Here is a 24,751-nt window from a genome sequence, read left to right as displayed (position 1 = left end):
CTGAGCACCTCGTAACCTTTAATGTATTTATCTTCTCAACACCACTGGGAATTAGGGAACTGAGGCACAAAAAGACTGAGGGCTTCTCTACACTACTGCGCAGGGTTGATCTAAGATACGCAACTTCAGCTATGTGAATAGCGTAGCTGAAGTCCATGTACTTAAATCTACTTACCACAGTGATTTCACTGCGGTAAGTTGACAGCAGACACTCTCCCGTCAACTCCACTTGCGCTTCTCATGCTGGTGGAGTACCAGACTTGACAGGAGAGCGCTCAGTGATCAATTTATTGCATCTATACTAGACGTGATAAATTGACCCCCCCACTGGATCGATCGCTGCCCGCCGATCCAGCAGGTAGTGTAGACAAGCCCTAAGATTTGCCCATGGTTACACAGGAAGCCTGTGATAAAATGAAGGGATTGAATCTGCGTATCTCAAGTCCAAGGCCACTCTAACCACTGGGTAATTCATCCTCTCTGCAGGATATATCATCAGAATTATGCTAGCAAAAATATATATCAGGCCCCAGCTTACATCTGCAGAATTGAAGACATCAGGTAAAAGAAAGTTGAGTAATGCCCACAGTTCATGGAGGTTGTTCTGTAAAGGAGTTCCTGTCAGCAGCAACCTATTTGTTGTCTTGAACTCACGTACAATCTCAGAGAGCTAGGAAAAATAACAAACAGCATTTGTTATCTGTGGCTTAAACACATAAGGGACAGATTTTCAAAAATCCTGAGCACCCATCACTTCAACTGAAGTCTTTGAGAGCGCCATGTGCTCAGTACCTCTGAAATTCAAGCCCCAGAAGATCAAACTATTATTTTCAAAAAACGACCTTCAGGAAGGATTTGAATAGGACTAGAATATAATCTAACATTTAAAATCTAAAAATATTTTGCTACAAAATGCTCAAGCAAAGGTTACGAAAATACTGAAATTGAAGTTTACCTTAGATTTTTCATTCTTTATTCTGTGGGCTTCATCTATCACCAAGTATCTCCAGTTAAACTTTTTGAAAACAGATTTCTCCTTAATTACCATTTCATATGAGGTAACGCAAACATCCCACTCTCCAGGCATCATAACATCACGGATAAAAGCAGCCTAATGTAAAATAATATTAATTAATAGATATTAAGTAACAACAGCGAGCATAAACTTATCTGGAGCTCTCTGCCCCTTATGTCTGCCAATATTATTGAAACAAAAGGTTAACGAGTAAAAAAAATAAAAGATTAACCACATATGAAAAAGAATACCTGGAGTTACACTAATTCAAGTCAACAACAAAGGCTTCCAATCTATGTTTCAGGGCATAAACTGATCAGCACTGGAGTTAAGACGAAAGGCATAAATCGTCCCCATTCACCTCAGTGGGTGTTTATTCTTAAGCATAACTATGTATTTTTAAAATAAATATTTCCTATTAAGTGATCAGCAATGAAACAGTTAAATAAGACATCCCCTTCAGTGACACGTGAAGGAGTGTTTTCAACCATGTTGTATATTAAATGCCCAAATATTGGGTTAATGTAGAGCTAAGGTTGCCCAGTAATGTCTTGTGCATTTCTAGAATGTGGATGCTAAACTTAAACCCCTGAAAACCAGGAAATAAAAAGAGGTAAAGCAACACAAATGTAAACCAGGACACACCGTTAAGATACATGACATCCTGCAATGCAACTTTAGCTACCTGCAGCTTTAACTGTATCCCATGCCCCCATACACACACTTGAGGGCTGGCAATAGCCACGGTTCCATTATAGAGGTGCAAAGATTAACAAATTGCCAAGGGAAATGGAGATTCTCTCTCTCTCGCAATCTTCAGATTAAGACTGGATGCCTTTCTGGAAGATCTGCTTTAATCGAACAAGTTATTAGACTCAATTCAGAAAGAGCTGGATGAAATTCTATGGCCTGTGTTAATAAGGTCAGACTAGAAGACCTAATGGTCCCCTGTATCCTTAAAATCTGTAATACACAGCCATTAGGAAGGACTAAACATGTGCTGTGTTTGTGTTATGTTCTAGAGATCTGAATTACGACACTGTCTGCACACACTCCACCTGCATTCGCTGTAGCTGCATTTAGTGGTGGAGCGATTGGTTGGAGCTAGTATGCAAAGCTGTGACTGGTTCATGACAAGAGACGCATGTGTACCTTAAGACACCAAGCATGCCCCATTGAATTTTGGAGGTTATATCTGCAGAGGTACACAGGGTCTTCTTGTCATGGGGACTGCCAGCAGTCTGGTAGCGTACAGGGTCTCCAGGGCTTAGCCAGAGTTAAGTGAAGGCAAGGCAAAATGAATATACTGTCTCAAAAGCAATCTGCAGGACAAGAGCAAAATGGTAGTAATATTGTACAAGCATGGAGTAGTTTGTGTGGGGTAGGCTCAGTACTGGAGTACAGGCAGCTTCTGTCTAATGTCAAGCATAGCAAACTTAGTCCTGCAGTGCTCATGTGCTCTATGCCCAAGGTTTTCCGTGACATTTGTAAAGGTAGGAGTGCTAGCATGTGTGTTAGTGGCATGTTGGGGCACTGCACAAAGAGGTTGCACTGCAGGGAAGGCATGTACCTTATCTTTGTATTTCCAGGCTTTCAGAGAATTAAGTTCAGTCACACTCCGTATTCTGGAGGGGCACCAGGCACCACTGGGCAACCTTAACACTGCACTAGTGAAACTTTGGAACATTTAATTTCTCAGCAGCCCATGCCCACCCATAATTCTCCCCCCTCCTCCCCACGGTCTTCAGCTCCTTGGCCACCATTAATCCTGCCACAGAATGCACTGGCTGCATGATAGCTCCTTCACTGCCTCTGCATCATCTAATCTTTCTACCTCTCCAGCATAGCTCAGTTCTTCCTTCTCAGCCCTCTTCCCCTCAGAGTCAGATTTCCACATGGGATCTGCTGGTTAAAGAGCTAGGGAAAGGATGCAGGTACAGTGCAGGGACACTAGCATGAATCCATGGGACTTTTTTTTTGAAAGGAGGGATAGCTACGGTAGGGCACACATGCAGCCGCCCCCCCCATCACTGATCAACTCAGACCCCCTCCTTCCCACCCCGCTCTACCTTGTGCTGCTACAACACTCCCCCAACCATCACACACGCTGTACTACGACTCTCCACGTCCCCCGCAACTTCTCAGATTCTCCTAGCACTACTCGGATGCTGCTCCATCTCCTCCATCGTATCCATTGCTCTGATCATCCCCACACCTCCTGCTGATCTGAGCACCCCTATTCCAAGACCCCCCACACCTAATCATCATTCTAGGTCCCTGGCAAGCTTGGAGGGGTGATGGGGAGGTGGCATGATAGTGAGGCTGTGAAGAGTGCCTGCAGCAGATGGAGGCAGGAAGGAGCCCAAAGGTGAAGATGCAGAGTCCCTACCCCAAATCTGGGCCTAATGTATGGGGAAGGGGCTGTCCACATGCATTTGCAGCACAGGAGGCAGAGACATATATGAAACAGTCCTTCCAGTCAGTGAAACATTCTCAGCCGAATAAGAACTTCTCATAGAAGTGAATACAACCTGCAACAATAGTTTTAGAGGTATGAATTGCTCCAATTCACGAGTGGGTATTCTCATCCCCTTTCCCACAGTTTCAGCACTTGTGGGCCTCTGCCCTGCACCGAGTTTGCCTGTTCTCAGCTCCCAAGCCCTGACTCTGGTCTTAGCAGTGTGTGCTTGGAGCATGTTCAAGCATGCCTGTTCTCAGCCCCCCATTCCACCTCAGTACTGATCACATGCCATGCACTCAACATGCTTATTCTCAGCTCCCCATTCCAGTCTAATCACTGTGGGTCACATTTTGAAGTGGGGGACAGAAATAGGTGATATGAATGTGTGAAGGGTTGGGAGATACCCCATACCCAGATATAAACTCTTCTCTTTTCTGCACAGCTCTGGCCTCTCCTTTTTCTCTAGAGACAATGGCATCGGGGGAAGGGTGAAGCTGATGCCCCTTCTCCACTGCTGGACGCAGCATAAAGAAAATGATGATTTCTGGGTTAATTTGCCAGTCGGGATGCAGTGGAGGAAAGGGGAGCCATAGAGGAGGAACTGTGGGGCAGGGACCAGGTGGCTCCACTTCCCTTCCCCTTAAGTATGTCACTATAGGAGAAAGTGCTTAAGTTCCCCAGTTATGGATCTACTTTGTCACTGCTTCTGAGCTTTCAGAGATCAAGGGTCCTTTTTTGAGGACAATCCTCTATTTATCGAGGGACCTTAAAAAAAAACCACCCACACAAAATCTCTTTTTTTAGAAATCCGATTCTTTATCAAAGCTCTGTCACAAGCACAATGGTTGTGAAGGGTCATTGTCTGGTGATGTCCTGGATCCTCAGTAGCTGTGCCAGAGCACAACCCTAAGGACCAAGGGTCGGCAATGATGTAAAGCCTCCACTCTGTAGACTGCCAAACCCCACATCCCCTGCACCACTTCAACAGCACCTCCACAGCTTCAACTCCCCATATTCCTCAGGCTCTGAACGAAAAAAACTTACAAGACTACGGAAGTATTATGAACAGCTCGTTAGGGGGCTGTGTATCAGGATGTCTCTGGAACAAGTGACCCAGGACTTACTTTACTCTGAGAGACAAGGTGGGTGAGGTAATAGCTTTTAATGGACCCACCTCTGTTGATGGAAAAGAAGTTTCGAAATGCACAGAGCTTTTCCACCAGCAGAAACTGATCCATTAAAAGCTATTATCTCACCCACCTTGTGTGTCTCATACCCTGGGACCAGTACAGCTACAACACTGCAAGCAACTTGTTTTTCTTGGATCTCGCTCAGAATGATTACATTATCCCAATTACTTCCCCATCTTTCATTTTCACTCTGGTTAACTAATGTTAGTTTCTTTGAAAATACTTCTAAAGTAAAATCCGAGTCTGTGTGTAGATTTTAGAGCACTTTAAAATATTGCCCTTTTCCAGTACATGTGGGCGAGTGGGCAACACCAACTGTCACTTGCCCACATCCTGAGGATGGACAGAGGGAGTTCAAAATTCAAGAGTGACCAAACAGACAATATTATCTTTTTTATGATTTCATGATATTTCTTGGTTCGCTCTCCATTACAAACCCAGGAGGCTCTCTGAGAGCGTGCTCGCAGATCAGAGCTCAAAAGAGAATGGGCTAACCCGAGCTGCTGCAGTTTGCCAAGGGGGGGTCGGGGGGAAAACAGACTTCCCTTTTCAACAAAGTGGACTGAAGATTGTTCGGACAGAGAGGACTAAAAGTGGTCACATGGAATTGTGAGATACTTCCAGATGACTCAGGACCTGAACCAAGCAGGGCTGTGCCTATATGCAAAGCAACAGAGGGTCAAACCCTGGGTCCCTGCTTAACTCAAGCCCAGACCTCTAGCCCTTCAGGTTCCTGGGATCCTGGGTCAAAGCCCTGGGTTAGTGCAATTGCAGTGTAGACACAAGGGGAGTTAGGCTTCAGCCCGGCTCCAGCACAGGGTTACAATGAAGTGCAGACATACCTGTAGTCACTGTGGTGACAGACTGCCTGGAAACCCATAGCTTGAGCCCCAGGTATCTGTCGGTGCACAAATTAGAAGAACCAGACAATTTTTAAAAATGGTAGTTTTTAAGAGTGATTCTATCTTGGGAACCCCTTGCTCAAATGTCCCCAAATTTGGAGCATTAACTAAGCCACGCCCCATGAAGCACAGTGAATTTCAAGACAAACTAAGTCAGCACATGGATTTTAGAGCACTTGTCTTTTAAACGGTAAGCAAACTCTTAATCTTAACTACAGCAGAGCTGCTGCTGTTATAATTCACTCAATTCACTCTGTCCAGTATAGTTTTAAATTACACAAATAATGGCTCTTCCACCAGTTCCCTTCAGAGATTCTACAATCTAAATGTTTCTACTGTGCCCATCACCATGTGTTGGGTACCAGTCAAACAGAAATAAGACATCTTTCCATCTTTATTAGCCAAAGTTTTCCTCTTGTCATCATCCCATTACAATTAGGATCAAGGAATAATGGAAGCCCAGAAAAGGTGGGGAGAGCAACCACTAGAGAAAGGAGACAAAGGGAAGGTGACAACAAGGCTGAGAAGTAAAGAATATAATCAGCTGAAGGGAAAAAGGGTGTACAGAAGTTCAGTAGTCACCAGAAAAAGGTGAAATCAACAGAGGAAGGAGTTTGGCAAGTGGGATACATTGTTCATCAATTTCTTTACAGTTAAATCCCTGTCTGTTATTCTACTTTAGCATTTCCTATAACACCTATTGGCATAGCGTCTAAACTCCTCCCCACAATAAGATGGTTAAAAGCTACAGTATTTTTTCACAAGCCAAAGAAACTACTTCAAACAATTGTATTTCCTGGAACACCACTTTCTGACATGCGAAGCATAATACGTTTCAGTTGTTCACTTACTCTGGCATCCTTGTCTCCAATAAGACAAACCGCACGTAAAGATGGAACCCAGCGTTTAAATTCATTCATCCAATTGTGTAAAGTTGATTTTGGAACCAGGACCATGTGTGGTCCAGGAATGTTTCGGTAATGCTTCAGATAGCCTAGCAATGCTATTGTTTGCAAAGTTTTACCAAGACCCTACATTAGCAAAGAAAAAAAATAAAATGAAGTGTCATCTTAACATTAAGGACATCAAAACTATTTTCCAGCTATTTAATGCTGCTGCTGAAACTGCTTATAGTGAAATGCATACAGTGCAAGTCTATTCTTGAGATGAATTAAAACCCATGTTGCTTCAATGTATTACAATATCCAAATTACAATTCTGAATACAGCCATTTTGTGCACAGAACAAAATAGTTTTACTGTAAGAGTTCCACTGTATATAAATGAATTATAGGGACTTCAATGTTAAATTACAAGATGGCTCAGAGCAAAGTTTAATAAAAAATTAAAGTCCCTATAATATTATGCATCTCTTGTTTGAATTACACAAAAAACTTATTTCACCGTCAATGAAACTGCATCTATTATGATCTTTTTACTTACACAAAAAGGGTACATTAACCACATAAAGGATGGAAAGAGTAAAAAATGACCCTTTTGCAGAAGCTAGAACATAACATATCCTCTCTCCTACAGCCCAATACAATTGCCATTTTAATCAATAGAAATACTTTAATGGGAGTCAGATCAGCACCAGAGAAATCTATTCTTTCTTCTATCCACATGTGTAATGCTAACTTTAGTAACTTATGCACTTGTTAATGGGAAAGCAGATCACTGGGATAGATGGCAAACTCCAAGAGGACCTATCCAGGAAAAATGTTTGCCTCTGTAGTCAATATCCAAAATGAAGCAAGAACCAAAACAGGCATATTACGGCCCAGATCCTGTTTGCCCTAATCACAGGAGAAACTCAGTTAATAGGGACATTCATGTGATTAAAGTGAGCTGGATTTGGCCCTATATTATACATAGACTTTTGTGGTATTAAACGTTTTCCTAGAAATTGACAACTTCTATGAGGACTTGTTTTTTTAAAGATATAGTATAAAAAAGTTAATTCCATTTCACAAAATAAAATATATCAAGCACAACAATTTTTCAATACTGAAATAGAGCATCAGAAATGTCAAATGCAGAGGAAAAAAAATATTTATTTATTTAGCAGCAACAGCAGAATCCTAAGTTAGCTAACAAATTCTGTATGGCATTTTCCTTCTGGAAAGCATGAGAGAATAATTTACATTTTCATTTTTTAAGACATATTAACTGTATATAGAATAAGAACCAGAGACAACTATGCATGTGTTATGCTCCAAAATAGGCATGAGCATATAACTATGTATGCAATAACTAGTCAAAAGGGTACAAAGCGATATCCTGCTTCAATAAGTTTATTATTCCATGTATTTCTTCCTGTTAGAGGAAATTGTGCACAGAGCATGCAATTTAAACCCATGAAGAAAGTCCTTGGGCTGATGAAGGTCACATATGTACACAAAAAAGATCAAAACAGAATGATTACTCTACATAAATTCCAAAATCTTGCTGCTTACCATTTCATCTGCCAGAATTCCATTAACGCCATTCTCATACAAGGAGATCATCCAGTTCAACCCTCTAACCTGGTAATCTCTTAGCGTTCCTCCTTTCACATCTGCAAATGTAAGATTCCTCTAACTAGAAATTTTTTAATTTTATTGTGATCTACTTATGAGATCTTACTTAAATCAATCAAAACAAATAGAAAACTTCCAACATGGATACTCACATGAGGGTGACTCCTCAAATCGAACACACACATTAGATGTTTTTCGACTCTCAGATAGCAGCTCTTCATCTTCCTCTTGCTCCGTGCGTCTGTGACGATAACTGAAGAAGGAAGAAAGTTTGCACGTGAGTTTGGATTCTAAAGCTTTTCAACAGAGCTAATGGAATATACCCTGACTACATTTTTGAGAAAACAGTAAATTAGGATAGAAATCACTGTTGACCCAGCAAATCTATATTCTATCACCTGCTCTTCCACAGAACCAGTTTACCATTAAGTAATTATTCCCAGATATCCATTCCAGCTCTGAATTATTTAGGCTAAAATCCAGCCCTTTCCTCCTCAGCCATGGTTGTACTGTGCAAGAAGGAAGCAAAAATTCTGCAGGTGGCTGTGCAGGGAGTGGGGCAGAGGGGCATAAGGTACACACGGACTATGGCCACACAATCTGCCACTTGATCGGTATACCATTCAATAGACCATTGATCAGTATACCACTCAGAAGGATAAGTGAAAAGTTTCAGTTGAATGTTCAATTCCATAAATATTTGCTTGGATGACTTCTAAAAATTATTCCAATTTTAAAAAAAGCAACTTTCAAAAATAATATTTAAGTGCCTCATATAAAAAAACACCCAAATCAGGGGGAAAAGTCTCTCTCTCACACACACACTTTCACCTGTTTAGTACTACAACTTTACTTTTTCAAGGAGTTCTGGCATACTTAAGCCATAATTTTTCAACTGCAATTTAAAAGATAGATAATAAAAATATATAATTTGTTTGAAAAAGTAACTTTGAACTTTGACATAAGAATAGAGATATGAAAACATACTCCCCAGCTGAAAGTAAACTCTGTTTTTCATCTTTCTTTATCCGTGGTCGTCCCAATTTGACTTTCAATGGTGATGTTGGAGATTTCTGTGCTGCAGGCTGAATAAAATGTGCAAAAAGTTCCGTCTGCTTCAGGAGAAATTCAAATCTTTTTGCCCGATCTGTTTTCTAAGTTACAAAACAAAAAAGAAGAAATGTGCATCTTTTCCCCACCAACAATAATTTTATTTTTGTTAAAACAAGCAACTTACATACCTCAGTGCTGATCTTGCAGAGCAATCTGAGCAAGTGAACTTTGCAGGAGAACTCCATACAAATGTTACATACATGAGTGACAAAAAATTACTTTTTTTTTTTATTTACACCCAGGGATGAAATCCTGGCTCCCCCTCAAGTCAATGGCAAAACTCCTCATTTAAGTTATTGTGGTCAAGATTCCACCTGAGAAAAGTGTTTGCATTGACTAGTAATATGTTGCTGTTTCAAAAACTAAAGCAACTAATACACAATCCTGCTCCCACTGAAGTGAATGAATTTTTCTGTTGGACTTCAGTTGGAGCAGGCTCAGGCTCCAAATGTTTCTTAAGTCCATGAGTCACACCTGCTACACTGTATTTAATAGACTATAAATAACAGCTGTAACAGTTTTTAAAGAAGACAGCAACTAACACCATGCTATTTTCCTGTCAGTTCTTAAACAGTGTTTACAAAATCTTATGCATTATGTAACTTAAAACAGTTTCGTTGTGAAATCCTTTAACCTCTCAATATGTGTTTGTTTCAAATACTAAAGTAAAAACATAAATTAGTATCATAACTTTCTTAAGCAATACGTAAACTACAGAAGATTCCTCTAAAGAAGAGCTGGGTAGCTGTTAGATGCAAACAGCAGCAGTATCGGTGGCAAGATAGCAATATTCACAAATGAAGCTGAAAAGATGCTGATACATCCTTTTTGCCACAGGAGGGCAATATAAGTTTCACACAAACTCTTCAAATCTTGATGGCAAGCACAGTTTAACAATCACATAAGAACAAGTCTTTCTAAAAAACTCAATACAGATACCACTATAGTCAGTTATTATTCCCCCTTGAATTTATAGCTACTGAATTGTTTTTGTATAAAGGTCTTCATTATTGCCGGCCTACACAATTTTAGCAGTTTTCATATACATATGGTTTACTCCATTTATTTTTTTTTTTTTAAAGAGGTTATATATAAAAACACATACAATATTATTCTGCACTGCATGAACAATGTGCAAGTAGCTAGAACGCCACTTTATAGTTATCCACAAGTATTCGTTCCCAACAAATAAAATAATCAAATTCAGGTTTTTAGATGTTTGTTCCTACAGTTTCTCTTACTCACTTTATGATTTCTTTCTAAAGAGGTATGTTCCATAAACAGTACATGACACACAAAAGGCATATAAATGTACTGACCCCAAATGTATGCTTCCATTCTCCTCTCCCCAGTTCAATGAAATGTCACATTTGTGGGAGGCTGGATAACTCAATGGATGAGAAATGGGATACAGAGTATTTGCTGCTTCAAATCCAGCACAGGTCAGCAGTGATATTAGCTTGGACATTTGGGATATGCCTACACAGCCTGGGGCAACAAGCCTCCCAGCAAGGGTCAACAGACTTGGGTTTGTTGGGCTCACAAGAGCGCTCTAAAAATAGCCGTGCAGTTAGTGAAGTCGTGGCTTGGGGTGAAGCTCAGCCTTCAAGACCGAAACCCTGCCTAGGCTTCAGGGCCCAAGCTCCAGCCCAAGCCACAACTTCAACGTGCAGTCAAAGTGGTTCACCCTCATCTCAAGCTGTTTTTAGACCAATAGCAAGAGCCCCACTAACCCAATGGATCCAGGCTGGGAGGCTTGCTACTGTTGGCTGCGTGGACATACCCTTGGTGGCTTTGGAAAAATGAGCTGGTGTCACGGTTCCTTCCCCACTCTGAACTCTAGGGTACAGATGTGGGGACCTGCATGAAAGACCCCCTAAGCTTATTCTTACCAGCTTAGGTTAAAAGCTGCCACCACCAAAATGTCACACAAAGAACAGGGGAAGCACCCACTTGGAAAAGCTGCCCTCCAAAATATCCCCCCAAGCCCTACACCCCCTTTCCTGGGGAAAGCTTGATAAAAATCCTCACCAATTTGCATAGGTGAACACAGACCCAAACCCTTGGATCTTAAGAACAATGAAAAAGCAATCAGGTTCTTAAAAGAAGAATTTTAATTAAAGAAAAAGGTAAGAGAATCACCTCTGTAAAATCAGGATGATAAATACCTTACAGGGTAATCAGATTCAAAACAGAGAATCCCTCTAGGCAAAACCTTAACTTACGAAAAGAGACAAACAGGAATATACATTCCATTCAGCACAGCTTATTTATCAGCCATTTAAACAAGAGGAAATCTAACACATTTCTAGCTAGATTGCTTACTAACTTTTTACAGGAGTTCTGAAGAGCATTCCTGATCTGTTCCCAGCAAAACGCATCACACAGACAGCCAAACCCTTTGTTCCCGCCCCCCCCTCCAGCTTTGAAAGTAACTTCTCTCCTCATTGGTCATTTTGGTCAGGTGCCAGCGAGGTTATCTTAGCTTCTTAACCCTTTACAGGTGAAAGGGTTTTGCCTCTGGTCAGGAGGACTTCATCTTTCTGTATACAGAAAGATGGTTACCCTTCCCTTTATATTTATGACAGCTGGTAACAAAAGGGATCAGCTGCCTTTATAACTGTAACAACTCTTGGCCTCCTTGTTGACAGTCTCAGAGAACAGGGCAGCACAACACAACTGCAGAGCAGATGGCAGAAGAGAGGAGCAGGGCAGCGGGGCTGAGGGACTAAGGGGCAACAGCATCTTCTGTGCATGCTGCCAATGAGACAGTGCAAGTGAGACACTGACAGCACTCACAGTGCAAGTGAGACACTGACAGCGGGCGTGGCCAGCAGCAGCAGGGCAGCAAAATAGCCCAAAATACCGCAACCCACAGCTGCAAAAATAACCTGAAACTGTCAGTTAGAAAAAGCCCAACTGGGCTGGGAAACTACATACTTGGCAACCGGAGCAAGCTAAAAACTGTACAGAGATTATATTACCATCTCAACCTCTAGAGGTGGTCTCTCCAGAACAGGGTTGGGGGAGTCTGTGAGGATGATGTGGATAAACTTGTATTATTGTTGCCCATGCCTGTCCTGTGAGTAAATAGAGGTATAAACTTCTAACATACCTGAAAACGTTGCCTAAGTAGAGATGAGAAAAATCTATTACTAAGGGCTAGATTCTGCCTGCCTCCTACCACAGGGGAGGACGACACAAGGATACTCCTCTCCAGCTCGTGCAGCCTACATAAAAGCTGATCAGAATGCCTGCCTGGGTTCAGGGATCTGAGACTGCTTCCTCCCTATTGTCTTTGGGGGAGCTGTAACATGGTGCTCCAAGGTGGGGGGGGGGGGGCACGACACGACAGGAAATGAGACAGGGCCATGGCTATGCATGTTCAGCCTAACACTAACCAGAAGAGCTGGTCAGACAGGCAGAGGGCAGTAAGCTGCACCATACTACAACCTCCAGTGGAGTACCCTTGTCTGAGGGGCCAAATGAACCGCCAACGAACTCAGATAACACCACCGACAGAAGAGAGGGAAATAAAGCAATCCAAGATCAGGAGGTCTAAATCAGACTGACAGATGATGATGCTGACTGGGAACAAAGCCAGCCACACCTGATTTATAGCCAACAATTTTACAGGTTAGAGGATATTAAGGGGTGAACCCTGGAAAATAATATCACACTTCCATTGCTTTATTGTCTGACTGCTGAAAATACAGGCTATTTGATGCATATACCCTCTCTGCTTCCAAGCAGCAGAAGGGTACTATTTACGGAAGACTGGATCCAAAATACATATCCTTGCAAAACACAGGTGCTACTTTTTGGGATCAGTTATTTGTATTACCATAGCGCATTGACTTTCTTTCTAACCATTGACCTGTGCTTAGCACTTAAAATGAAGTATTCACTCAGCCAAGCAATCATTTCCTTAAGCCTCTCTGGCAGCGGATCTCTGTCCCTGTTCCTATCTAATCTGGCATTTCCGTCAAATTCCACCACTCTCTAGAAGAGCACTAATGAAAATGTAGCAGGCCATTGGTCACTGGCATCCACCAAAATCTGACCCTGTGAGTGACATTCAAGAGTGGGCCTTGTGTGTTTTGCTATGGGTTTCTCCCTTAATGTCCTGATTAGCTCTACTTTCCTGTCCAGCATTCTCTGTTCCTTAAGCCTGACCTGATGGATCACAGTTTGCAGTGTTATGTTGTGGAGGGTGCCCAGATTTAGGATTCTGTGGTGTTTTCAGAGACGTAGTGTACAAACACCAGCTTCTTGTTTTTCTCCCATTTAAGAAGTGAAAACTCTCAATTTGTGTATAAAGAATGCAGAGCTATGAAGTTATTTCCTTTGCATTCTGAAATCTGTACAAAATTTTTGCATGGACTCAGGCCACACCAAAAAAAAAAAAATTATATATGCTACTAATATCTTTTCTCTCTCTCCCAAACCTAACTCCCCTTTGTCATGTGCATTTCAGATTCTGGACCTAGTTTAAAAGTGTGCCAAGCATTTCATTTGTCCTGTCCATCCTCCACGTGCCCTTGTTAGATTCTGGATGTTCATATCCTTGTGGGTGACTATGCCCATGTGTCTCCCTAGGTCACAACACACACTGGCTGCAATCTCATGTATCCCAGCTTTCTTTCAAAAAACCCTAAGGGCTGAATACATGTCCACGTACATAGGGGTAAACAAAGTATACAGAGAGGGCAATATCTTGGATAGATTTGTGGAAAGTTAAACCCCATCCACTTAGGCTTTCAAAGTGTATACCTCAACCCTCGGCAAACAAGTCAGTTTCATGATTCACTATCTCTCAGCTTTGAAAATTTCCCTGCACATAGAGATGTACTTCGAGATCAAGAATTGTATTTAATTAATATTGTTATTCTGATTCCATTTTCCTTCCCTCCCACTGACATCCTGTCTGCAATTTCTTGTTTCCTCCCATTGTCTCTACCTAGCTCAGTAAAACAAAAAGTTAGCCATCTGTTGTGCTATGAAACCACACTTACCATCTTCTCTTCATATTCTGGATCAATTTCTTTTTCAGGTCTAGATGCCTTGGGAGGAAGTTTGAGTTGAAATGGAGGATCATTTTTCTGAAATTCAAATTTTAAATATTTATTAATATCAATACAGTGAGCTACTGAAGCCAAATTGAAAAAAGCGTGCAAACTTCAAAAACAGTATCAGAATTCTTTGTTAAAAAAAAAAAAAATCAGATCACCCACATACCAAACAAAATGGAAAATAAGCACTGAAAGAAAATGTACCATCTCACCCTAATCGGAGCTGAAATCCGTGAAGAAATAGCCAATGAAGGGCAAATATAACCAAATAAAAACCTCAGATTAGCCTTATCACTTCCTATGTATCGCCTCACAAATAATCCCTCAGTTCATCCTGGGAGTGGGAGGTTTGTTTACCCATAGGAAAGGCCATGGCTTACAAAATTGTCAGCCTGTTCCTAAATATAAAATTCCTAACTATTTACATTTTTGGCAGCTGGATCCTGATCTCCTCCCCTACCCACCCAAAAGAACAATGCAAGGTCTGAGATAAAGGCTTAACTTCTCTCCACCACACACATCAAGAAAAAGATTAAATTTCATAGATCCCCCTCCAAGGGACACACTCAGCCATATAAGGGAAAAAAGTCTGTAATTCAGGGCAAATTGTTTAAGACATGGTGATCGCAACGGCTCATTTTCATGCTTTACACAATTTGTAGATATTCACAAAAATACTGGACAATCTTTACATACACAAAACTTCTACTAACTTCAGTGAGAGTTTTGCCTGAGTAAAGACTGCAGGTTTAGAAACTAGCATGGACTTTCAACCTATTATTCAGAAAGATACAAGAATTCTTATCTGGAAGGTTTTTTCCAATTGAATGTAATCGTTTTAAAAATATGTCTTTTGCTCCTGAAACATAAGGCTCACCTGCAAAAAAAAGTTTAAGTACTAGCCTTTTTGATATCTTAAAATTAGAAAAGGTGCTTTTGAAAGGGCGTGCATCATTTCAAATAATTGTTTTAAAAAAGACTTTTACAGAAGTTATCTAAAATATTCATACTTGATGCTATATGTCCTCCACACACAGTGATCCCATTTCCCATATGTTGTACAGCTCTTAGCACAATGGAGTCCTGACCTGATTGGCCTTAAAGCACTACTGCAATATAAATGTTAAAACAATATATCTGAAGGTTTATTGTTTTTTTTAAAAAGGCTGCCAAGGTGATCCCGGCAATTACAGACCAGTAAGCCTAACTTCAGTACCTGACAAATTGGTTGAAAAAATACTAAAGGACAGAATTATCAGATGCATGGATGAACACGATTTGTTGGGGAAGAGTCAACAAAGCTTTTGTAAAAGGAAATCATGCCTCACCAATCTATTAGAGCTTTTGAGGGGGGTCAAAAACACGTGGACAAGCGTGATTCAGTGGCTTGGACTTTCAGAAAGCCTTGGACAAGGTCCCTTACCAAAGGCTCTTAAGCAAAGTAAGCTGTCAAGGGGTAAGAGGAAAGGTCCTTTCATGGATTGGTAACTGGTTAAAACATAGGAAACAAAGGATAGGACTAAATGGTCAGTTTTCAGAAAGGAAAGAGGTAAACAATGATGTCCTCCAAGAAACTGCACTGGGACCAGTGCTGTTCAACTTATTCTTAAATGATCTGGAAAAAGGGATAAACAGAGAGGTGGCAAAATTTCTAGAGGATACAAAACTAATCACTATAGTTAAGTCCAAAGCTGTCTGTGAAGAGTTACAAAGGGATCTCACAAAACCGGGGTGACTGGGCAACAAAATGGCAAATGAAATTCAATGTTGATAAATGCAGAGTAACGAATATTTGAAAACATAATCCCAACTATACAAACAATATGACAGGCTCTAAATTAGCTGTTCCACTCAAGAAAGATCTTGGACTCATTGTGAACAATTCTCTGAAAAACATCCACTCAATGTGCAGCAGCAGTCAAAAAAGCTAACAGAATGTTAGAAACCATTAGGAAAGGGATCGGTAATAGACAGACAATATCATAATGCCTCTATATCGGGGTGGGCAAACTACGGCCCACGGGCCACTTCCGGCCCACCAGGCCTTTTAATCCAGCCCTCGAGCTCCCGTGGGGGAGCAGGACCATAGGCTTGCCCCGCTCCGGTGCTCCAGACTGGGAGCAGGGTCGAGGGCTTTCCGTGCAGCTCCCAGAAGAGTGGCACATCTCCCCTAGGCTCCGGCTCCTCGGCATAGGGGCAGCCGGGGTGGGAGGGGGGCTTAGCACGCTGCCCCCGCCCCAGGCCCCGACCCCACAGCTCCCATTGGCTGGGGACCGCGGCCAATGGGAGCTGCAGTGGTGGCAGATGGGGCAGCATGCAGAACCGCCTGGCCACACCTCCACGTAGGAGCTGGAGGGGGGACATGCCACTGCTCCCAGGAGCTGCTTGAGGTAAGCACCACCTAAAGCCTGCACCCCTGACCTCCTCCCACATCCCAACCCCCTGCCCCAGCCCTGATCCCACTCTCACCCTCCAAACCCCTCGATCCTATCCCGGAGCACCCTCCTGCACCCCAAACCCTTCATCCCCAGCCCCACCCCAGAGCCTGCACCCTCAGCCAGAGCCCTCCTCCGCCTCCCCCCCTTACCAGCACGGAGCCCCCTCCCACACCCTAACCCACAATTTCATGAGCATTCATGGCCCACCATACAATTTCCATACCCAGATGTGGCCCTCAGGCCACAAAGTTTGCCCACCCCTGCTCTATATAAATCCATGGTAAACCCACATCTTGAATACTGAATGCATATCAGGTTGCCTTATCTCAAAAGATGATGTACTGGAATTGGGAAAGGTACAGAGAAGGGCAACAAAAATGATTCAGAGTATAGAACAGCTTCTGTATGAAGAGAGATTTAAAAGACTGGGACTTTTCAGCTTGGAAAAGTGATGACTGAGGGGGATATATGATAGAGGTCTATAAAAATCATGACTGGTGTGGAGAAAGTGAATAAGGAAATGTTATTTACTCCTTCACATAACACAGGAACTAGGGGTCACCCAATTAAATTAATAGGTAGCAGCTTTAAAACAAACAAAAGGAACTACTTCTTCACACAACACACAGTCAATCTGTGGAACTCTTTGCCAGGAGATGTTATGAAGGCCAAAACTGTAACAGGGCTCAAAAAAGAACTAGATAAGTTCATGGAGGATAGGTCCATTGCTATTAGCCAGGATGGGCAGGGATGCAAACCCATGCTCTTAGTGTCCCTAGCCTCCGTTTGCCAGAAGCTGGGAGTGGACAACAGGGGATGGTTCATTTTCTCTGAAGCACCTGTCATTGGCCACTGTCGGAAGACAGGTTACTGGGCTAGATGGACCACTGGTCAGATCTTGTATAGCCATTCTTATAGGTTCAGGTACTAAAACTAGACAAAACTATGCCAACATTTTAAAAAAACGTAAAACTTGTAAATGGAACCAATTTAATACTGAAATCTGAGAGATGAAACATTGAACTCAATGAGCCATTTTCACTTGCTTTTGAGGTAGCTTGGTAATTTATTCAGCTCTTGAAAAACCTTAGCCAGCTAAACATGCCCACCTGTTTTTAGGGACACAAATCCGAGAATCATAATATTTATGCTAGAGGATGTCTTTTTCAGTTTGGGCATGAATGTAGGACTGACTGCTCTGTCTTGCTTCATTATACTTGAGTTCAGTATCTCAGCTACAGTACTTAGGAGAGTATATTATTGTTTTACAAAATTTACAAAAAATCCCATGAATGCAGAATGCCATAAGTATGTGTAGAGTGTGGCTAAGGAAGAGTTTAAATGCTGCTTCATAAACTACTAACACTTGACTTCTGCGCTGCAGGGCCCAGATAAACATGTTACAGAGAAGTAGCCTTAAATACTTATCTACCATAAAAGACCTAAGGTTTTCAGGGGGGCCGCCAAGCAGGGCCAGCACTGGATTCGCTGGGGCCCAGGGTAGAAAGCCAAAGCCCCACCACAAGGGGCTGAAGCCCAGGGCCCTGAGCCCCGCCATGCAGGGCTGAAGGTGCAGCCTGAGCAATGTGGCTTTGCAGGAGCCCATGTGGCATGGGGCCTCAAGCAACTGCTGTGCTTGCTTCCCCCAAACGTGGGCCCTGGCTTTTATATGCAGAAAACCAGTTTTTGTGGCACAGGTGGCCCGTGGAGTTTTTATAGCATGTTGGAGGGGGCCTCAGAAAGAAAAAGATAACTCAGTAGATAACTCAGTTGAACATCATAACAGCTCACTTAAGGAAAAGGAAATTAAAATAGAAATTATTATTATTAAAACACAAAGTGTAAATACAACATAACTCAACTCTACTTTGGTGAGAAGACCACTGTCAACACTAATATTGGACACAATCTTCTTGTTACAGAAGACGAGAAGACCACTGTCAACACTAATATTGGACACAATCTTCTTGTTACAGAAGAAGAGTACTCCTTCTAACAGACAAAAGTGAAAATGACACATCAAATGTCAGATGCTTCCTGCAATTCTTCTAGGAACACATGAAATGTGAAATACAAGTGACTTGTCTATCTACCTGCAGTGAGTAGGACACTTCTCCTGGAAAGGGAAGAATTCTGAAGAACTCAAGATCTTTGTTCGAAATAGCTTGTAGCCTTTATGGCTATAAAAGAGAACCGCACAAATGAAAACTAACGCAATATTGCCTTCCCAAATCTGAAGACAGATGGCTCCAGTACCTGCCTCTGCTGCTTCTCATAACTTTTCCACCAGGAGAGTGAAATTTGCCAAACTCATTTCATTGTCCCTTTGGATCCTTATGAGCAACAGCGAAAGTAGGCTTCAAAACAAGAGCAAATTGTTGCAAATGTGACAGACAAGAAATAATGGGGAGAACATATAAGGAGTGTAATTTGGGAAACACATTATGCCTTCTAGAAGCTGATATGGAAGATAGAGAACCCAAGCAGACTCATGGGACAAGTACCTGCTAACATTCCAACACCCTTTCCCTCCCTGGAAGCTTAAAAGGGGACAGAGAGTGCTGTACCTCTCATAAGGACATTGCTCCTTGTTTGTGGAAGCCAATGGAGAGTGGAGGTGAGAATCACGTTTGTACTTACCTCTGGGTAACATTAAGAGTTATACAAGTTTGTATTTTGCTATTTTACTGGAATACAAGTAAAAATACTTCCTCTTATACCACCAAGCAAAAGCACATACCCTAATCAGTCACTTAAACACATAAGCTTATATTCTTAAGTATAGAATGTATTCTTACAGGTCTTCACAGAAACTTTTGTTGCAACAGTAATGTAGATTACAGGTTTGATTTATTTAAAAAAAAAACCCACAAACATTTCTATACCAGCAGAAGTCCTAATGTAGACACAATTATATCAGCAAACAAGTGCTGTTCATTCAGGGAACTGGTATAAGCTACAGCAGAAAAAGAATCCCAATACAAGCACCTTCTACACAGAGGGTTTGCTGTATAGCATAGCAGTAAACTTTGTCTTGTAGACTAGCCTTAGAGCAGTGGTTCTCAACCACTTGCGGCCCAATCAGCACACAGCTGCGGCCCATGTGCCATCCTCAGGGACTATTCAAGTAGTATATATATTGTGTGCATGCGGCCCACATAATACACAGAGAGCTGCATATGCAGGCTACAATGGTAAACAGGTTAAGAAACACTGCCTTAGAGAATATAGTCAAAGCCTGTGTAGTTTAAGCATCCCATAACATGGAGGACTATCAAAGTATATAATAATTTTAACAGTATAGCTTGAGTAACCCCAGGGATCCAAAACATTTTCTCTGACAATCTCTGCTCACTAATTAAGCGGAGATGCTAACTTTAGGCTATGGGAAGGCATTCCAGCTAATGGGAAAGTGCAATGGTGCATCCTAAACTGAATCACTCACATGTCTGGCCACGCAATGGGTGGGAGTAAGAAGCACTGCTGCTTTTTGTGTTTTTTACTTAGTCTTTCCTATGTTGAGCTTTTGTATGTACGTATGTAAAGAGCATCCATCTAGGTAAAGAAAAAAATATATATTCCAAGTAACTAATGAAAATTGTATCAAATTAATACAAGCATTTAACTGGCTGTTTACAACAAAGCATTAAAGTAACACAAGGTGTAAACAGCATAATGACAAACTACAAAAACACAGTTTATCATTATCTAGGATTACCTGGGATTTCCAGACACGAACATGTACCTGTGCATTGTATAATATCACTTGTGCATCTGAATTGCAATTCGACCCTGGGGGGCACGTTGCTAAAGTGAAATCTATATGAGATGTAGCTTTGAATTTCTCAGCTATTCATGATTCCAGCTGAACTAGTACTATTAAATAGCAGCAACCAGCTTTCCTTTTGTTAGAAACGTGTGACCTTCTGACATATATACAATGCTAATACAATATTTAATCCACTTACTGGCATATGTCAACTTATCCTGTTCTGTCTAGACATTGTGTCAGGTTTTTTTTGCCAGTTGACAGATGGAAAACCTTATAGCACAAATTGTACCCTGTAGGTAATTCTTGCTCACATTTCTAACTCCTTTACTGTTCCTTAGTCTTAATGTTACTACACATTGCACAGTTCACAAACAACTAAATACTACATCATCATGTTTTTTCACTTCTCTCCATCAGCCTAATTCTTTCACCCAATATATCCAGAGGTGAAATTTCATCATTTGGATCTAAATTCTGGTCACAATGAAATCAAAACAGCTACCATTCAGTGGAACAGAGATTTGGCCCTTCAAAAGTCTTTTAGGATTACCCATGAAGGGATTCCTACTTATGACTAAACCTTGTTTTCCAGTGACACCTGACGATGTCACTTTTGACATTCCTAACGATCTCTCAAGAGTCCTGGCTTAGTATCTCTTCAGAAAACTGAAGGGAAGAGGAGAGAGACAGCCACACATGCTCTCTGGAGCATCTTGCTTTGGATCATGGAAACAATTTAAACTGCACGTGCAGAAGAGAGCAGCTCTGAGTGGAAGAAATAACTGAAAAACCTGAAAGTACCATGACACCAGCAAACAAACTCCCACCAGTCAGATATTGTTATTATCACCCCTCCAAACAGCATTTAGCCATTGGCAATCCACCCCCTATCCCTAGCCAGATACATTAAGCAGTTAGCGAGAGTGGATTGAAGTATCATACACTTTTGAAGGGGAGTGGGAAGCGTATCCCAACAGCTCAAATCTCCCCTCATCCCTAGCACCAACTGTTTACACAAGCTTAGCTAAATGGCTCTGCATACAGGTAACCTGCTCCCCACCAGGTGGGGCCAGCTAGGTCCCTTCTCCCTCACACCTTGGTGTATCACTATCATTGAGCACCTCCAATTAAACCCAAAGGTGCAGTTCACTCTCCCAACCACAACCCACCCACTCTCCAAATGTCCAGCTTTTGGTTATGCCACACAGCACCCTAACTACCTGCTACTGCTCCCCTCCCGCATGGGCAAACAGGCCCCCTCCCCAACTGCAGCTCTTCGCCTGGCTTTAAAGCAGGGAGGGTAGTACCCCAGGGACTGGTAGTACGCAAGGGGAAGGCTGACAGAGAGGGGCTGTAAGGGTGCATGGATGGACTGTGCACAGGGGGAGACAGAAGGGACTGACGGGCTGTGTGCAGGGGTAACAGATGGGTTGGGTAGGAGGTACAGAGGTGGGTGGCAGAGTGAACAAATAGGCTGGAAGTATGGGTGGGCTGTAGGGGGTGGGTTATGGATAGGGCTGAAGGTACAGTGGGTGCAGACAGACTAGGGGTACAACCAGGGCTGGTAGTACAGTGGAGTATGGACAGGCTGGGGTGTAGATGCAGCTGCCAGGTTATAGATGGGCTGTGAACAGGGAGTCGATAGGGCTGGCAGTATTGGGGAGGTGGGTAGATGGGGATATCTGGATGGAGCTGAGGATGCAGACACGCTGGGGGCACAGCCAGGGCTGCTGGCAGAGGGGGTGGGGGGGAACGGACAGATTGGTGTGTAGATGGGGCTGCTGGGTGGTAGATGGGCTGGAGACAGGCAATACCGGGGAGAAGGAGTGCAGACGGGTGGGGGATATTTGGATGGGGCTGAGGGATGCAGATGGGCTGGGGCACGGCTGGAGGCACAGGGGGCTACAGACAGGCTGGTGTGTAGATGGGCTGGGGACAGGCAGTACCGGGAAGGAGGTGTGCAGGCGGATGGGGGATCTCTGGATGGAGCTGAGGGATGCAGATGGGCTGGGGCATGGCCAGGGCTGGAGGCACAGGGGGGTACGGACAGGCCGGTGTGTAGATGGGCTGGGACAGGCAGTACCGGGAAGGAGGAGTGCAGACGGGTGGGGGATCTCTGGATGGGGCTGAGGGATGCAGATGGGCTTGGGCACGGCCAGGGCTGGGGGCACAGGGGGGTACAGACAGGCTGGTGTGTAGATGGGCTGGGGACAGGCAGTACCGGGAAGGAGGAGTGCAGACGGGTGGGGGAATCTCTGGATGGGGCTGAGGGATGTAGATGGGCTGGAGCATGGCCAGGGCTGGGGGCACAGGGGGGTTCGGACAGGCCGGTGTGTAGATGGGCTGGGGACAGGCAGTACCGGGAAGGAGGAGTGCAGACGGGTGGGGGATCTCTGGATGGGGCTGAGGGATGCAGATGGGCTGGGGCATGGCCAGGGCTGGAGGCACAGGGGGGTACGGACAGGCCGGTGTGTAGATGGGCTGGGGACAGGCAGTACCGGGAAGGAGGAGTGCAGACGGGTGGGGGATCTCTGGATGGGGCTGAGGGATGTAGATGGGCTGGGGCACGGCCAGGGCTGAGGGTACGGACAGGCCGGTGTGTAGATGGGCTGGGACAGGCAGTACCGGGAAGGAGGAGTGCAGACGGGTGGGGGATCTCTGGATGGGGCTGAGGGATGCAGATGGGCTGGGGCACGGCCAGGGCTGAGGGTACGGACAGGCCGGTGTGTAGATGGGCTGGGACAGGCAGTACCGGGAAGGAGGAGTGCAGGCGGATGGGGGATCTCTGGATGGGGCTGAGGGATGCAGATGGGCTGGGGCATGGCCAGGGCTGGAGGCACAGGGGGGTACGGACAGGCCGGTGTGTAGATGGGCTGGGGACAGGCAGTACCGGGAAGGAGGAGTGCAGACGAGTGGGGGATCTCTGGATGGGGCTGAGGGATGCAGATGGGCTTGGGCACGGCCGGCGCCGGGCACGGGCGGGGGAAGGCAGCTAGATCTGGAGATGGACTCGGGTTACAGGGAGGCTGGGGTGGGCAGAGCGGGAGGGGGCCCAAGGGGTCTGTCGCCGGGCGGGTGGGGGGAGAGAGGGGCCGGGGGCAGACAGGGCTGGGGACTGTAGCCGAGCGGGACAGGGGGCTGTAGCAGCCGGGCCGGGTACCGGCATGGGGTGGGGCTGGCAGCGGAGCAGGGCTCCGGCTCCGGCGCCCCCTCCCCGAGGACTTTGACGCCCGCGCCCCCGGCGGTACCTCCTCGGCGCCCGGCTCCCGCGAGGAGGCAGCGGAGGTGGAGGGCTCCTCGCCGTCCGAGCTGGCGGGGCCGGGGTCCATCTTGCGTCGGAACCGGCTCGGGGTGGGGGGGGGCCCGCCGCCCCCAAAACACCGCACGGCCCCGCCCCCTTCTCCCGCTCCCAGCCGAGCTCGCGAGATTTCCGAGGTAGCGGCTCCGCGAGAGCGGCGCAGAGCCCGGGAAAGGGAATCCGGCTAATCGGCTCCTACTGCGCATGCGCGGCCGTGCTCAGCGTGCATCGTGACGCTCGCTCAACCCGCTGCCCTCACCTGCGGCGGGGAGCGAACGGGAGCAGAAGGGTCGAAATACAGCGAAGGGGGGAGGAGCACGAGGGGCAAAAGCCGGCGGAGAACGGGGCAGAACCGAGCCCGGGCAGCGGGAGGAGCAGGTCCCGCTCGCCCGCCCTGGCCTTTCTGGAAAGGAGCGGGGGGGGGGGGAGCTGTTGTGTCCCAGCCAAAGAACAACTTCGCCCCAGCTTTGACGACACGCTCGAGCAGGGGCGTCCTTTCAGAGCGGGCGCGGGGGGGGGCCTCCTGGTGAGTCACCCAGTGTGGGGCCGGCGGGGACGCTCCGCCGCGATCTCGCCCCGCGCCTGCGCCCTCCCCTCTCACCTCAGCTGGGCGTGGCGTGCGGGCCGCCCGGCCCCGCGGCGTGACCCGGGCCGGCTCCTGCCTGGCAGCGCGCCAGCGGAGCCGCCTGCTGCGGGAAGCGGGGCGGGGACGGCGTCGGGGCCGAAGGGCCTGTAGCCCTCCGAGCACGTTCCCCTGCCGAACCTGAAAGAGAAGCGGGGCGCCTCTGTCTCTCCCTTCACTTGCCAGGAGCGTGAGGGTGGCCAGGCGAATCAGGACTGTCCCGCTTTTCAGTGCTTTGTCCCGCGTCCCGAGCGATGCACGGTCAGGACGCGCTTTGCCCCCCTACTGCGGCTTTGGCCGCTCCGGCCGCTTTTTCTTGCTTTGCTTCCCCCTTGCGTCCCGCTATTTTG

The 24,751-nt window shown here is 45.0% G+C and overlaps 1 protein-coding gene across 1 annotated transcript in view; it reads right to left on the bottom strand.

The window, feature by feature from the left end:
• Positions 1-23,902, bottom strand: part of SMARCA1 (SNF2 related chromatin remodeling ATPase 1) — a 69,879-nt gene extending 45,977 nt beyond the window's left edge. Inside the window, exons 1-8 of the mRNA XM_048863274.2 lie at positions 23,730-23,902; positions 14,215-14,301; positions 9,074-9,240; positions 8,239-8,339; positions 8,024-8,124; positions 6,420-6,599; positions 956-1,111; positions 539-670 (exon numbers count right to left, since the gene is read on the bottom strand). Coding sequence (XP_048719231.1) covers positions 539-670; positions 956-1,111; positions 6,420-6,599; positions 8,024-8,124; positions 8,239-8,339; positions 9,074-9,240; positions 14,215-14,301; positions 23,730-23,810 — 1,005 coding nt within the window. The 5' untranslated portion in view covers positions 23,811-23,902. The remainder of the gene's footprint in view (positions 1-538; positions 671-955; positions 1,112-6,419; positions 6,600-8,023; positions 8,125-8,238; positions 8,340-9,073; positions 9,241-14,214; positions 14,302-23,729) is intronic.
• Positions 23,903-24,751: the final 849 nt, after the last annotated feature.

This window comes from Caretta caretta, chromosome 9 (assembly GCF_965140235.1).
Source record: "Caretta caretta isolate rCarCar2 chromosome 9, rCarCar1.hap1, whole genome shotgun sequence".
Taxonomy (NCBI): Eukaryota; Metazoa; Chordata; order Testudines; family Cheloniidae; genus Caretta; species Caretta caretta.
This window is presented reverse-complemented; position numbering and strand designations above follow the sequence as displayed.